Raw genomic sequence first — 17282 nt, 5'->3', positions numbered from 1 at the left:
GAAACCAGGAAGTTAGACAAGGGAGATCCAGTGGATGTAGTGTACCTCAATTTTCAGAAGGCATTTGATAAGGTCCCACATAGGAGATTGATGGGTAAGATCAAAGCTCATGGCATCAGGGGGAAGACATTGACATGGATAGAAAACTGGTTGGCAGATAGAAAGCAAAGGGTAGCGGTGAATGGGTGTTTCTCAGAATGGCAGGTGGTGACTAGTGGGGTGCCACAGGGCTCGGTATTGGGACCACAGCTGTTTACGATTTACATCAACAATTTAGATGAAGGCATTGAGAATAACATCAGCAAGTTTGCTGATGATACTAAGCTGGGTGGCAGTGTGACATGTGATGAGGATGTTAGGAGAATTCAGGGTGACCTGGATAGGCTGGGTGAGTGGGCAGATGACGTTTAATGTGAATAAGTGTGAGGTTATCCACTTTGGGAGTAAGAACAGGAAGGCAGATTATTATCTGAATGGTGTAAAATTAGGTAAGGGAGAAATACAAAAAGATCTAGGAGTCCTTGTTCATCAGTCACTGAAGGTGAATGTGCAAGTGCAGCAGGCAGTGAAGAAGGCTAATGGAATGTTGGCCTTTATTACAAAGGGAATTGAGTACAAGAGCAAGGAAATCCTCTTGCATTTGTACAGGGCCCCGAAGGACATCCTGGCTGTAGAGGAAGTGCAGCGTAGATTCACAAGGTTAATTCCTGGGATGTCAGGATTGTCTTATGCAGAGAGGTTAGAGAGACTGGGCTTGTGCATGCTGGAATTAAGGAGATTGAGAGGGGATCTGATTGCAACATATAAGATTATTAAGGGATTGAACAAGATAGAGGCAGGAAATATGTTCCAGATGCTGGGAGAGTCCAGTACCAGAGGGCATGGTTTGAGAATAAGGGATAGGTCATTTAGGACAGATTTAAGGAAAAACTTCTTCTCCCAGAGAGTTGTGGGGGTGTGGAATGCACTGCCTCAGAAGGCAGTGGAGGCCAATTCTCTGGATGCTTTCAAGAGGGAGCTAGATAGGTATCTTATGGATAGGGGAATCAAGGGATATGGGGACAAGGCAGGAACCGGGTATTGATAGTAGTTGAGCAGCCATGATCTCAAAATGGCGGTGCAGGCTCAAACAGCTGAATGGTCCACTTCTGCACCTATTGTCTATTGTCTATTATACACACAATCAATGCCTCTCATCATCTTATACACCTCTATCAGGTCACCTCTCATGCTCCATCACTCCAAGGAAAACAGACCAAGTTCACTTGCCAGGCAACATCCTTGTAAGTCTCCTCTGCACCTTTCTATAGTTTCCACATCCTCCCTGGAGTGAGGTGACCAAAACTGAGCATAGTACTCCAAGTGGGGATGACCAGGGCCCTATGTAGCTGCAACATTACCTCTCGGCTCCTAAGCTCAATTTCACGGTTGATGAAGGCTAATACACCGTATGCCTTCTTAACCACACAGTCAACCTGCGCAGCAGCTTTGAGCGTCCAATGGACTCGGACCCAAAGATCCCTCTGATCCTCCACACTGCCAAGAGTCTTACGATTAGTACTATATTCTGCCATCATATTTGACCTACCAAAATAAACCACCTCACACTTACCCAGGTTGAACTCCATCTGTCACTTCTCAGCCCAGTTTTGCATCCTATCAATGTCCCGTTGTAACCTCCACACTATGCACAACACCCCCAACCTTTGTGTCATCAGCAAATTTACTAACCCATCCCTCCACTTCCTCATCCAGGTCATTTATAAAAATCACAAAGAGTAGGAGTCCCAGAACAGATCCCTGAGGCACACCACTGGTCACTGACCTCCATGCTACAACCACTCTTTGCCTTCTGTGAGCAAGCCAATTCTGGATCCACAAAGCAATGTCCCCTTGGATACCATGCCTCCTTACTTTCTCAATACATCTTCAATGGGGTAGCTATCTAATGCCTTGCTGAAATCCATATACACTACCCTCTACCCTCAATGTGTTTAGTCACATCCTCAAAAAATTCAATCAGGCTCGTAAGACACGACCTGCCTCTGACAAAGGCATGCTGACTATTCCGAATCATATTATGCCTCTTTAAATGTTCATAAATTCTGCTTCTCAGGATCTTCTCCATCAACTTACCAACCACTGAAGTAAGACTCATTGGTCTATAATTTCCTGGGCTATCTCTACTCTCTTTCTCAAATAAGGAAACAACATCTACAACCTTCCAATCCTCCGAAACCTCTCCTGTCCTCATTGATAATGCAAAGATCATTGCCAGAGGCTCAGCAATCTCCTCCCTCACCTACCACGGTAACCTGGGAGTACATCTCATTCAGTTCTGGAGACTAATCCAACTTGACGCTTTCCAAATGCTCCAGCACATCCTCTTTCTTAATGCCTTTATGCTCAAGCTTTTCAATCCGCTGTAAGTCATCCCTACAATCGCCAAGATCCTTTTCCATAGTGAATACTGAAGCAAAGTACTCATTAAGTATCTTTGCTACCTCCTCCGGTTCCATATACACTTTTCCACTGTCACACTTGATTGGTCCTATTCTCTCATGTCTTATCCTCTTGCTCTACACGTACTTGTAGAATACCTTGGGGTTTTTCTTAATTCTGCTTGCCAAAGCCTTCTCATGGCCCCTTCTGGCTCTCCTAATTTCATTCTTAACCTCCCTGCTAGCCTTATAATCTTCTAGATCTCTAACATTACCTAGTTTTTTGAACCTTTGGTAAACTTTTTTTTCTTGACTAGATTTTCAACAGCCTTTGTACACCATATTTCTCCTTACTCCAATTAAATGCTTTCCCAACTTGTCTGCTCCTATCCCTCTCCAATGCTATGTAAAGTATATAGAATTGTGATCACTATCCTTTCCCACTGAGAGATCTGACACCTGACCAGGTTCATTTCCCAATACCAGATGAAGTACAGCCTCTCCTCTTGTAGGCTTATCCACATATTGTGTCAAGAAACCTTTCTGAACACACAAACTCCACCCCATCTCAACCCCTCGCTCGAGGGAGATAAAGGCACTGTAGCATTTGGGCTCTCACTATCAGACTATGTAACAGTTTCTTCCCCCAAGCTATCAGACTCCTCAATACCCAGAGCCTGGACTGACACAACTTACTGCCCTATTGTCTTATTATTTATTGTAATGCCTGCACTGTTTTGTGCACTTTATGCAGTCCTGGGTAGGTCTGTAGTCTAGTGTAGTTTTTTTTCCTGTGTTGTTTTTTTTTATGTATTTCAGTCGAGTTTTTGCACTGTTTCATGTAACACCATGGTCCTGAAAAATGTTGTCTCGTTTTTACTGTGTACTGTACCAGCAGCTATGGTCAAAATGACAATAAAAAGTGACTTGACTAGACTTGAGATGCCAATCAATATTTGGGAAATTAAAATCTCCCACCACGACAACCCTGTTATTATTACATCTTTCCAGAATCTATCTCCCTATCTACTCCTCAATGTCCCTGTTACTATTGGGTGGTCTATATATAAAAAAGACACCCAGTAGAGTTATTGACCTCTTCCTGTTTCTAACTTCCACCCACAGAGAGTCAGTAGACAATCCCTCCCTGTCCTTTCTGAAACATCTAAAGCCTGGCACTCTAACCATTCCTGCCCCTGAGCCAACCAAGTCTCTGTAATAGCCACAACATCATAGCTCCAAGTACTCCCACACTCTAAGATCATCAGCTTTGTTTATGATGCTTCTTGCATTAGAATAGACCAATCTCAAACAATCAGTCTGAGCGCATCCCTTTTCTATCACCTGCCTATCCTCCCTCGCACACTGCCTACAAAGCTTTCTCTATTTGTGAGCCTTCCTCCGTCTCTTCAGTTCGGTTCCCATTCCCTAGTGATTCTAGTTTAAACTCTCTCCAATAGCCTTAGCAAACTTTCCTGCCAGTATATTGGTCCCCCAGGATTCAAGTGCAACCTGTCCTTCTTGCACAGGCCACACCTGCCCCAAAAGAGGTCCCAGTGATCCAGAAATCTGAATCCCTGCCCCCTGCTCCAATCCCTCAGCCACACATTTATCCTCCACCTCATTTTATTCCTGTACTCACTGTCGCGTGACACAGGCGGTAAACCTGAGATTACTACCCTTGTGGTCCTGCTTCTCAACTTCCTTCCTAACTCACTGTAGTCTGTTTTCAGGACCTCCTCCCTTTTCCTACCTATGTCATTGGTACCAATATGTACCACAACCTCTGCCTGTTCACCTTCCCACTTCAGGATATCCAAGACGTGTTCAGAAACATCCCAGACACTGGCACCTGGGAGGCAAACTACCATCCATATTTTTTCCCTGTGTCCACAGAATCACCTATCTGACCCCCTAACTATAGAGTCCCTATTACCACTACCTTCTTCCTTTCCCTACCCTTCTGATCCAACTCTGTTGCTTCCCCCAGAGAGGCCATTCCCACCCCCCCAACAGTACTCAAACAGCAGTACTTACTGTTAAGGGGGAAAGCCACAGGGGTACTGTCTAGCATCTGACTCTTGCCCTTCCCTCTCCTGTTACTCACTTACCTGATTCTCAAAGCCCCGGTATGACTACTTACTTACAGCTCCACTCTATCACTTGCTCACTCTCCCTGACCAAATGCAGGTCATTGAGCTACATCTCCAGTTCCCTAACCCGGTCCCTAAGGAGCTGCAGGTCGACACACCTGGTGCAGATATGGTCTTCCGGGAGGCTGGGAGTCTTCCAGATCTCCCACATCTGACACTCAGTACAGAACACCAGCCTCACAGGCATATTTCCTGTTTCTATTCTTCACAGCTAACCTACCTCACCACAACCCGTTATCACCGAAGCCCCGTTGAGCCAAAACCCTCCTACCCTGACTTCCTCTACTCCGTTGCCCACTCTATAAAGCTGTCTCCTTTTAAACTCTTTGTGCTGGTCTAATTTGCTGACGTCCACATGCTTGCATGGTTGTCCCTCGATTAAACTTCACAATCATCACATATTCTAAGTACTAAACATTGGCTATGATTTAACAAAGGTAGAAGAGATATATCTGTCAAGAAGTCACAATTTGTAAACTAACTGTGTAATGTTATGGTTAATTTTTTTCTTCTATAACACTAATTATGCCATAATATAATGAGTATTACATGTGTAATAAAACATATCAGATATTTATATAACATTCAGAGGCTACTTTATTTTGTACACTTGATCGTTAATTAAATATTTAATCACCCAATCATGTGGCAGTAACTCAGCACATAAAAGCATGCAGATATCATCAAAAGGTTCGGTTGTTGTTCAGACCGAACATCAGAATGGGGAAGAAATGTGATCCAAGTGACTTTGACCAATAGAATGACGGTTGAGGCCAGACAGGGTGGCTTGAATATCTCAGAAACTTCTCAAAGTTTCTAGAGTTTAGAGAATGGTGCAAAACAAAAAAAAACATCTAGTGCATGGCAGTTCTGCGGGCAAAAATGCCTTGTTAATGAGAGGTGAAATGAGAATTGCCAGACTGGTTCAAACTGACAGAAAGGCAACTGTAATCAAATAACCATGCATTACAGCAGTAGTGTACAGCAGAGCATCTCTGAATGCACATACTGAACCCTGAAGTGAATGGGCCACACAGCAGAAGATCACAAAATATGCCCTCAGTGGCCACTGAGTGTATAATGCCACCGATGCACTAAAATGGAAAATGAATGAGCACACCAAAGAAAAAACAGAACTTCCAATGACTAGAGGCCCTCCATTGGTCGAGTTCGAATATGGATGTTGCATTCTACCTGTCCAGGTGGTACACAAGCCAGGACAGTACAGTATAGAGAGGAAGCTTTTGCCAGTGCAGCAAGCTCTGTCTCTCCAGAGAACTGAGAAATCCAAAGGAACAGCAGAGACAGATATAGTTTGGCACCAATGACATCGCAGGGGCTACGAGTCAGTGTTGAACTCAATGTAGGACTGCCTTAGGGACTAAAGCTCTTTATATTTCCTTGGGGGGGGGGGGGTCACTCCCAAAGCCTTCCCCATGAGTGGGTATTGCTACAAGGCAACGGGGATTTGAGATCAGAGTTTTCCTACTCCTAGATGAGCTGACAACCATGGTTGACGAGCCCCATCTTTCTGGATAGAGGGAGAGATAAAGGGTAGGAGGAGATTCATTCTGAGCAAACAAGAACTTGAGCTGAACTAATTCTAAGTTGTGTTCTGCATGCAATGGAAACTGATGTAGTTGCAGCATTGTCAAAGATTTTGTCACAGTTTAAACATGGCAGTACTGGAGCAATGTCTGTGCAAAAGCTACACATTACAGAAGTGAACATTGTTATTTTATTATAGATACCTTGAGTGTTCTTCCTGAAAGACCAACCAATTCACCATCCTTAGTTTCTAAAACAGTGGAAGTATTCACATCACCACTTCCAGAAGCATCAATGAAGTCAATAATCTTTGGTTTTCCATCCGTTGTCACCTGAACAATAAATTTTTTAAAATGTAGTCAGCAAATCAAACAATTCATTCACATTCAATCCTCCCAAGATCTGAAATACAGATGTGAACTGTTTCACAAGCAACCATACAGAAAAATGAATACCATGATAAGAAAGCACAACAGTACATCTACTTCTTTAGGAGTTTGTGAAGATTCAGCATGATACTTCAAACTTTGACAAACTTCTATTAATGTGTAGTGGAGAGTATACTGACTGGCTGCATCACAGCCTGGTATAGAAACACCAGTACCCTTGAACTGAAAATCCTACAAATACTGGATACAGCCCAGTTCATCACAGGTAAACTCTCCTCACTGTTGAGCATATCAATCTGCATAGTCCCATCAACCTGCACTCGGACCATAGCCCTCCCATCCATGTACTCACCCAAACTGCTCAGAACCCACATCCACCACTTCCACCAGCAGCTCATTCTACACCTTCACCAACATCTAGGTGAAGTTGTTCCCCCTCATGTTCCTCTTAAGCATTTCACCTTTCATCTTTAACCCATGACCTCTTGTTGTAGTTCCACCTTACCTCAGTGGAAAAAGCATGCTTGCATTTACCCTATCTAACCCTTATAATTTTGTATGCCTCTATTAAATCTCCCCTTAATCTCCAACACTCTAGGCAATCAAGTCCAGATCATGCTGTAAGCTTTGATAACCTTCTTCACTGTACTCTGCACCCCAGAACTTGGTGCTATCCTTAAATTTACTGATCCAGTTTACCACAATATCATCAAGACCTTTAATATAGATGACAATCAATGGACTAAGCACCAATCACAGCAGCACTCTGCTAACCACACCTATCATCGCGCTGTTTCTTCTGCCAAGCCAATGTATAATTACTCCCTCAACCTGAATGCCAAGTGACTGAACTGTTTAATGACATTGTTCACCAATGGCTTATTTTGACATATTCTTGGATAGGAAAGGCATTAAGGACACATGCTTATTGTGAACAAATGCAATTACATTACTAGGCATCATGGTTGGCGTGGATAAGGTTGGTCAAAACTGCTAATTTTCTGGGCACACATTTCTATAGTTTTCTCTATTATTCCAAAGAGGAGAGAGGGATAAAACAAGTTTTTACAAGCTAGTTTCTAATAAGGTTTTATGTTATAACTTGACTGATTTTCTTTGAGGAAGTAATAAGGATCCCTACCACCCATCCCACGATCTCTTTGATCCACTCCATCAGGAAGGAGGTACAGGAGCATCAGGACTAGGACTGCCAGACTGGGTAACAGCTTCTTCCCTCAGTCTGTGAGACTAATGAGTACCCTGTCACCACTGAGCTCTTGTCACTGGGACAGTGAGCTGTTTACTGTTCACTTGTGCTGCACACTACTGCACTTTGAATTATATTTTATTACTATTTGCTGCAATATTTTGTTTTATGTGCTGTGTATGAAAGATGTTTTGCTAGTGCACCATATCCAGAACATTTTTCATTTGGTTGCATATACTGTATGTACAGTCAGATGACAATAAACTTGAACTTGACTTGATTGTTATCAGATGAAATTTCCAGCAAAACATTAGAATCAGAATCAGGTTTATTATCACTGGCATGTGACGTGAAATTTGTTAACAAAGCAACAGCAGTTCAATGCAAATCATTGTGAGAGTAAGCGTTCGGCACGGACTAGAAAGGGTTGAGATGGCCTGTTTCCGTGCTGTAACTGTTATATGGTTATATAATATAATAACAAAAAAATTGTAAAATAATAATAATAAATAAATGAGTAAATTTTATTCAGTATACATATATTGAATAGATCAAAAATCGTGCAAAAAACCCCAGAAACTCAATATATTTAACAAAAAAAGTAAGGTAGTGTCCAAGGGTTCAATGTCCATTTAGGAATTGGATAGAACATAGAACATAGAATAATACAGCACATTACAGGTCATTTGGCCCACAACGTTGTGCCGACCCTCAAACCCTGTCTCTCATATAACACCCGCACCTTAAATTCCTCCATATACCTGTCTAGTAGTCTCTTAAACTTCACTAGTGTATCTGCCTCCACCACTGACTCAGGCATTGCATTCCACGCACCAACCACTCTCTGAGTGAAAAACCTTCCTCTAATATCCCCCTTGAATTTCCCTCCCCTTACCTTAAAGCCATGTCCTCTTATACTGAGCAGTGGTGTCCTGCGGAAGAGGCGCTGGCTGTCCACTCTGTCTATTCCTCTTAATATCTTGTACACGTCTATCATGTCTCCTCTCATCCTCCTTCTCTCCAAAGAGTAAAGCCCTAGCTCCCTTCATCTCTGATCATAATCCATACTCTCTAAACCAGGCAGCATCCTGGTAAATCTCCTCTGTACCCTTTCCAATGCTTCCACATCCTTCCTATACTGAGGCGACCAGAACTGGACACAGTACTCCAAGTGTGGCCTAACTAGAGTTTTATAGAACTGCATCATTACATTGCGTCTCTTAAACTCTATCCCTCGACTTATGAAAGCTAACACCCCATAAGCTTTCTTAACTACCCTATCTACCTGTGAGGCATCTTTCAGGGATCTGCGGACATGTACCCCCAGATCCCTCTGCTCCTCCACACTACCAAGTATCCTACCATTTACTTTGTACTCTGCCTTGGAGTTTGTCCTTCCAAAGTGTACCACCTCACACTTCTCCGGGCTGAACACCATCTGCCACTTCTCAGCCCATTTCTGCATCCTATCAATGTCTCTCTGCAACCTTCGACAATCCTCTACACTATTCATAACACCACCGACCTTTGTGTCATCTGCAAATATGCCAAGCCACCCTTCTAGCCCCACATCCAGGTCGTTAATAAAAATCACGAAAAGTAGAGGTCCCAGAACAGATTCTTCTGTGACACCACTAGTCATAACCCTCTAATCTGAATGTACTACCTCCACCACAACCCTCTGCCTTCTGCAGGCAAGCCAATTCTGAATCCACCTTGCCAAACTTCCCTGGATCCCATGCCTTCTGACTTTCTGAATAAGCCTACCGTGTGGAACCTTGTCAAATGCCTTACTAAAATCCATGTAGATCACATTCACTGCACTACCCTCATCTATATGCCTGGTCACCTCCTCAAAGAATTCTATCAGGCTTGTTAGACGCAATCTGCCCTTCACAAAGCCATGCTAACTGTCCCTGATCAGACCATGATTCTCTAAATCCCCACAGATCCTATCTCTAAGAATCTTTTCCAACAGCTTTCCCACCAGAGATGTAAGACTCACTGGTCTATAATTACCTGGACTATCCCTACTACTTTTTTTGAACAAGGGGAGAACCTTCACCTCCCTCCAATCCTCCAGTACCATTCCCGTGGACAATGAGGACATAAAGATCCTAGCCAGAGGCTCAGCAATCTCTTCCCTCACCTCGTGGAGCAGCCTGGGGAATATTCCGTCAGGCTCCGGGGACTTATCCATCTTAATGTATTTTAACAACTCCAACACCTCCTCTCCCTTAATATTACATGCTCCAGAACATCAACCTCACTCATATTGTCCTCACCGTCATCAAGTTCCCTCTCATTGGTGAATACCGAACAGAAGTATTCATTGAGGACCTCGCTCACTTCCACAGCCTCCAGGCGCATCTTCCCACTTTTATCTCTAATCGGTCCTACCTTCACTCCTGTCATCCTTTTGTTCTTCACATAATTGAAGAATGCCTTGGGGTTTTCCTTTACCCTACTCACCAAGGCCTTCTCATCATGCCCCTTCTCGCTCTACTCAGCCCCTTCCTAAGCTTTCTTGCTACCCTATATTCCTCAATAGACCCATCTGATCCTTGCTTCCTAAACCTCATGTATGCTGCGTTCTTCCACCTGACTAGATTTTCCACTTCACTTGTCACCCATGGTTCCTTCACCCTACCATTCTTTATCTTCCTCACCGGGACAAATTTATCCCTAACATCCTGCAAGATATCCTTAAATATTGACCACATGTCCATAGTACATTTCCCTGCAAAAACATCATCCCAATTCACACCTGCAAGTTCTAGCCTTATAGCCTCATAATTTGCCCTTCCCCAATTAAAAATGGGAAAATGGCAGAGGGGAAGAAACTATTCCTGAATCATTGAGTGTGTGCCTTCAGGCTTCTGTACCTCCTACCTAATGGTAACATTAAGAAAAGGGCATGCCCTGGGTACTGGACATCCTTAATGGACACTGCCTTTCTGAGACACTGCTTTGAAGATGTTGTGGGTATTGATGGCACTGACTAAATTTACAACCCTCTGCAGCTTCTTTCATTCCTGTGCAGCAACCACCCCACACCCATACCAGACAGTGATGCAGCCTGTCAGAATGTTTACCATGGTACAACTATAGAAGATTTTGAGTGTATTTGTTGACGTGGCAAACCTCTTCAAGCTCCTAATAAAGTATAGCCGCCATCTTACCTTCTTTATAACTACATCGATATTTTGGGACCAGATTAGATCCTCAGACATCTTGACGCCCAGGAAATTGAAGCTGCTCACCCTCTCCACTCCTGATCCCACTATAAGGACTGGTATGTGTTCCTTCATCTTATCCTTCTGGAAGTCCACAATCAGTTCTTTTGTGTTACTGACATTGAGTGCCAGGTTGCTGCGCCACCTCGCTCCTGTACGCCCTCTTGTCACCACCTGAGATTCTACCAACAATGTTTGTATCGTCAGCAAATTTATATTGGTATTTAGATGGTATTTGAGCTATGCCTAGCCACACAGTCATAGAAAGTGGAACAGTGGGCAAAGCACACATCCCTGATGTGCAACAGTGTTGATCATCAGCAATAGGAGATGTATCACCAATCCGCACAGATTGCGGTCTTCCGGTTAGGAAGTCGACGCTCCAATTGCAGAAGGAGTTACAGATGCCCAGGTTCTGCAACTTCTCAATCAGGATTGTGAGAATGATAGTTTTAAATGCTGAGCTATAGTCGATAAACAGCATCCTGACATAGGTGCTTGTATTGTCCAAGTGATCCGAAGCCTTGTGGAGAGCCATTGAGATTGCATCTGCCGTTGACCTATTGTGGCAATAGATAAATTGCAGTGGGTCCAGGTCCTTGCTGAGGCAGGAGTTCAGTCTAGTCATGACCAACCCCTCAAAGCATTTCATCACTGTAGATATGAGTGCTACCGGGTGATAGTCATTAAGGCAGCTGACATTATTCTTCTTAGGCACTGGTATAATTGTTGCCTTTTTGAAGCAAGTGAAAACTTCCACCTGTAGCAGTGAGAGGTTGAAAATGTCCTTGCACACTCCCACCAGTTGGTTGGCAAAGGTTTTCAGAGCCCTTACCAGGTACTCTACATCAGGACCTTCCACCTTGTGAGGGCTCACTCTCTGTAAAGACAGTCTAACATCGGTCTCTGAGATATAGGTCACAGGACCATCAGGCGCAGCAGGGATCTTCAGAGCAGTAGCTGTATTCTCCCCTTCAATGTGGACATAGAAAGCATTGAGTTCATCTAGTAGTGAAGCATTGCTACCAATCATACTATTGGGTTTCGCTTTGTAGAAAGTAATGTCTTGCAGGCCCTGCCAGAGTTGTTGTGCATCCGATGTTGCCTCCAACCTCGTACAAAATTGTCTCTTCACCCTTGAAATAACCCTCCGCAACTCATACCTGGTTTTCTGGGACAGGCCTGGGTTGCCAGACTTGAATGCCACAGATTTAGCCTTCAGCAAATGACGTACCTCCTGGTTCATCCACAACTTTTGGTTTAGGAATGTGCAGTAAGTCTTTGTAGACACATTATCCACACGTTTTAATGAAGTCGGTAACAACTGCAGCATACTCATTCAGGTTCAAAGATGAATTCCTGAATACAGTCCAGTCCACCGATTCAAAGCAATACTGTAGGCGCTCCTGTGTTTCTCTTGTCCATACCTTCTTGATCCTCACTACTGGTGTTGCAGTCTTCAGTCTCTGCCTATACTCAGGGAGTAAAAAGACAGCCAGGTGATCAGACTTCCCAAAGTGAGGGCATAGAATAGCATGGTAGGCATTCTTGACAGTGGTGTAGCAATGGTCCAGTGTGTTGTTTCCTCTGGTATTGCAAGTGATTTGTTGATAGTAGTGGCTTCGTGATTTTTTTTCCAGACTAGCATGGTTAAAATCCCCCAAAATGGTGAAGGTGTTAGGGTGCACTGTTTCATGCATGTTGATCCCATTGTTCAGACCATCTAAAGTCTGATTGATAATGGCCTGAGGTGGAATGTATACCGCTACCAAAATGACCCCAGAGAACTCCCATGGTAGGTAAAAAGGACAGCACCTAACTGCTAAATATTCCAAGTCTGGCGAGCAGAATTGGGACAACACCGATATATTTGCACACCAAGAACAGTTGATCATGAGGCATACTCCTTCCTCCACCTCTACTTCTGAAAGACTCTAAAGATCTAACCTGATGGTGTTTAGTAAACCCGTCAATCTGTAGTTCCCATAGATCCCACAAAAAGGCAATTCCATGTTAAACTGGACAGAGAACTGGACAGACAACAGTTGTAGCAGGTTTTGCAGGCCATTAATTTTGAAAGCGCCAAACTTAACATCAAAAAAAGGCAGTGAAACTTTTCTCCAATGAGCACAACACCTGTAATAAAACCATAAGATTCAAGAATAGAATTACGCCATTTGGCCTATTGCTCTACCATTTCATCATGACTGCTCCATTTTTCCTTTCAGTCCCAATCTCCTGCTTTCCCTGGTATCTCTTCATGCCCTGACCAATCAAGAATCCATCAACCCTGCCTTAAATATAAAGCTTTGGCTACCACAGCTGCCTGTGGCAACAAATTCCACAGATTCAGCACTCCCTGGCTTAAGAAATTCCTTGTCTTCATTCTGAAGGGCACCCCTCTATTCTGAGGCTGTGTCCTCCGGTCTTAGACTCTCTCTATCCACATCCACTCTATCAAGGCCTTTCACCATTCGATCGCTTTCAATTAGGTCACCCCTCATTCTTCTGAATTCCAGTGAATACAGGCACAAAGCCATCAAACACTCTTCATATGACAAGCCATTCAATCCTGGAATCATTTTGGTGAACCTCCTCTGAACCCTCTCCAGTTTTAGAATATTCTTTCGAAGATAAGGGGCCCAAAACTGCTCACAATACTCCTAGTGAGGCCTCACCAGTAACGTCTTCTTCAAAGACCAACAGATTTGTCACATATGCTTTCCCTTGAGGAAACCATGCTGCAGCCATTTTATCATGTGCCTTCAAGTACCACAAAACCACATAATTAACAATTGACTCCAACATCTTCCCAACCACTGAGGTCAGACTAACTGGTCTATCATTTTCTCCCTTCTTGAAGAGTGGAGTGACATTTGCTATTTTCCAGTCTTCTGAAACCATTCCAGAATTTGGTGATTCTTGAAAGATCATTACTAATGCCTCCAAAACCTCTTCAGCCACCTCTTTCAGAACCCTGGGGTGTACATCATCTGGTCCAAGTGACTTACCTACCTTCAGACCGTTCAGTTTCCCTAACAAACTTCTTCCTGGTAATGGTAACGTCAGACACTTCATGACCCCTGACACCTGAAACTTCCAGCAAACTGCTAGTGTCTTCCACAGTGGAGAGTGATGCAAAATACTTATTCAGTTCACCCACCATTTCCTTGTCCTCCATTACTACCTCTTCAGCATTGTTTTCCAGCAGTCCAATATCCACTCTCACCTCTCTTTTACTTTATGCTCCTAAAGAAACTTTGGGGATCCATTGCAGCAACAGTACACAATGAAAAGATACAAAAATTACAGTAAAATATATACTAATTAATTTAAGTAGTGAAAAGAGCAAAAGAAAGAGTACAGAAAGAGAGAAAAAAAGAAAAAAAATCATGAGGTAGTGTACATAGTGACACCAGTAGAGAAGTGGTTATCGGTGAACTCACAGTCCCCTGGGAAGACAACATCGATGAAGCCCATGAGCACAAGTTAACCAAGTATGCAGAATTAAGATCAGAGTGCAGAGACAGAGGGTGGAAGGTCTCATGCTAACCATTCGAAGTAGGATGCCGTGGCTTTATTGCATTCACTTTCCAGAAGTGGCTGCGTGACCTTGACTTTACTAGAAGAGAGATCAAGTCAACCAGCAGGGCTGTAGCTGAGGCAGCAGAGACAGGATCATCATGGGTTTGGACTAAGTACATCCAGAGGGGCAGATAGTCGGACAGTGTATCCATCTTTTGTAAACTCTTCAGTAGCTGCATAGATACCCTGAAGAGTAGACTATCTGTTGGATGGAAGCGACCAACAACTCTGATAGGGGCAGATGCCAAGTTGTTAAGCTCATCAGTGGGAGGTGGTGCTTTAGCACTGCTGGCCCACCACCTCGAGGGAGTTTTGATCTTAAGCGGGCTGAAACTCCTGAAGACAGGTGGCAGATCAACTGATGATCCCACTGATGATAGCACAGGACAGTTAACATCTTAGTCCACGTGTATTTTCAATTCAATTCTAGGTCGATTGTCCATTTAGAAATCTGATAGTAGAAAAGAAGAAGCAGTTCCTGAATTGTTGAGTGTGCATCTTTAGGCTCCTGTACCACCTCCTTGATGGTAGTAATAACAGGGCATGTTGGGTGATGGGGTCCTTATGATTGATGCCACCTTATTGAGGTCAAAACAATAAGCATTTTAATTTGGGTACTGCCATCTGCAGGCACAGGAGTTAGCATTCTTTGTCACTTACAAGCCTCAAAAATTATAGCTGTGTCAAACAAACTCGGCTGTTTATAAGTCATACAGTAAATCACTGCAGACAAATCACCTGCAAGTCCTGGGGCTTTGCCAGTTAGCCGTGCATTTTCTAGTGATTGCATGCTTTCATGGCTTGTCAGAGTCTTGAATTCAGGCAAGGGAAATAAATGGACCAAATCGATTTTCAGCGACCCACTATTCCAGGTCAAGATAAGCATTCTTAGTGTGATCATAAACACACATGATCTACTCTTACCCTCTTGACACAGTGAGGCTCATATTGCCTTCTTTGTAAGTTAATGTCAGCAATCAGGTCTACATGTTTAATATGAATACAACAAAAGTGTGGTTTAATTCCTTATTAATGTTCTTGTCATTCCATGTTGGCAAACCCATCTGCCCACTGGAAATGACTATTCAGCCCAAAGGGCCTGACAAGTTCATTTGTTTTCATCTCACTGTATGTGTATACAACCAAATGAAAGAACGTTCCTCCACACAATGGTGCACTCACAAAACTTACATCACATTCAGCCCAGAAAACAAAATATTACCATAAAGTTAATAAAATGCATATAGTGTGCAGCGCAGGTAAACTGTAAATAGCTTGCTGTTCTAGTGACAAACCTACAATGGACAAGCTAATCCAGTTCAATTAATATTATAGCGCAGTACAGGCCCTTCAGCCCACAATGTTGTGCTGAACCTACACCAAGATCAATGCAGCCCATCCCTCCATTTTCCTATCCTGCAAGTGTCTGCAAGAGTGGTTAATGAGTGGAATGCTCTACCAGGGGTGGTGGTAGAGGCAGATACATTAGGGACATATAAGAAATTCTTATAAAAAACTTACCTGTGACATCCCCCTTTACTGTCATCAAACACCTTACAATGATGCTGCCCCATATGAGCCATTGCTACCCTGGGAAGAAGTCGCTGGTTATTCACTCTATCTATACCTCTTATCACCTTGTACACTTCTATCAAGTCACCTCTCACCCTTCTTCACTCCAAAGAGAAAGCTCAGCTCACTCAACCTGCCCTCATCAGGCACGATCCCTGATCCAGCAGCATCCTGTTGAATCTCCTCTACACCCTGTGAAGCTTCCACAGCAGAGGGAGAAGAGGGTGCGAGAGCAGAGGTGGTGGAGAGTGCGAGGGGTGGGGTAGGGGAGAGGGGAGGCATGCGCGGGGTGGAAGGGGAAAGGATTGTGGAAGATGATAGTGCCGATGGGGCAAAGGCCATTCCCGCAACTTTGATACCTGCAGCCCCGGCGCCGCCGGGTCCACCCCGGAGTCTAGCACGGCGATCAGTACCCCGCGGCCGTCGCTCTCGGGCCGCCGGCTAAGGAAGGCGAGCGCGCCGGTCTCCCTCTTGGGCAACAGCCCCTGAAACGGAAAGCTGCTGCTCGCCGCCATCGCGCCCTGCCAGACGTCACTTCCGCGGGGCAGCGCCATGGCAACTGGGGCGGGGCCTCGGGGAGGGAGCGAGAAGGGGGAATCGGGAGGGATGGGAGGGCGTGGGGCAATAGGGGAGGGGTGGGAACGGGAGGAATGGGGAGGAGGGAGGGGTGAGAATGAGTAGAAAGAGGAAGGAGTGGGGCAATAGGGGAGGGGTGGGAACGGGAGGAATGGGGAGGAGGGAGGGGTGAGAATGAGTAGAAAGAGGAAGGAGTGGGGCAATAGGGGAGGGGTGGGAATGGGGAGGAGGGAGGGGTGAGAATGAGTAGAAAGAGGAAGGAGTGGGGCAATAGCGGAAAAAATGGGGAGAAGGGGGAGTGAGGTGGGGAGAGGAGCTGACAATGGCAGGCCAAGTGAAGTGGGATTGGGGATGGTGGAGAGTGTGTAGTGAGAGTGCCCGCTAGAATTTCTGGGCCAACATTAATCCTCAACTGATATTAGTTGGTTCCCCTGTTCATATTTAGATGAATGAGATAGTATTTTCATAACAATTGAATCATACCATATTGATAATGGCAGATACCGATGGAGAGAATATCAAACGTTCTTTCGATGTTGTCAGAGGATGTCATGGTGATTCTGTGTTTATGCATT

The 17282-nt window shown here is 44.2% G+C and overlaps 1 protein-coding gene across 1 annotated transcript in view; it reads right to left on the bottom strand.

Moving 5' to 3' along the window:
- Positions 1-16667, bottom strand: part of LOC132397899 (tripeptidyl-peptidase 2-like) — a 190172-nt gene extending 173505 nt beyond the window's left edge. Inside the window, exons 1-2 of the mRNA XM_059976684.1 lie at positions 16491-16667; positions 6346-6474 (exon numbers count right to left, since the gene is read on the bottom strand). Of these exons, the coding sequence (XP_059832667.1) occupies positions 6346-6474; positions 16491-16646 (285 nt within the window). The 5' untranslated portion in view covers positions 16647-16667. The remainder of the gene's footprint in view (positions 1-6345; positions 6475-16490) is intronic.
- Positions 16668-17282: the final 615 nt, after the last annotated feature.

The sequence above is a fragment of the Hypanus sabinus genome, chromosome 8 (genome assembly GCF_030144855.1).
Source record: "Hypanus sabinus isolate sHypSab1 chromosome 8, sHypSab1.hap1, whole genome shotgun sequence".
NCBI lineage: Eukaryota > Metazoa > Chordata > Chondrichthyes > Myliobatiformes > Dasyatidae > Hypanus > Hypanus sabinus.
The sequence above is the reverse complement of the archived record's forward strand: the minus strand, read 5'-3'. Positions and strand labels throughout refer to the sequence as shown.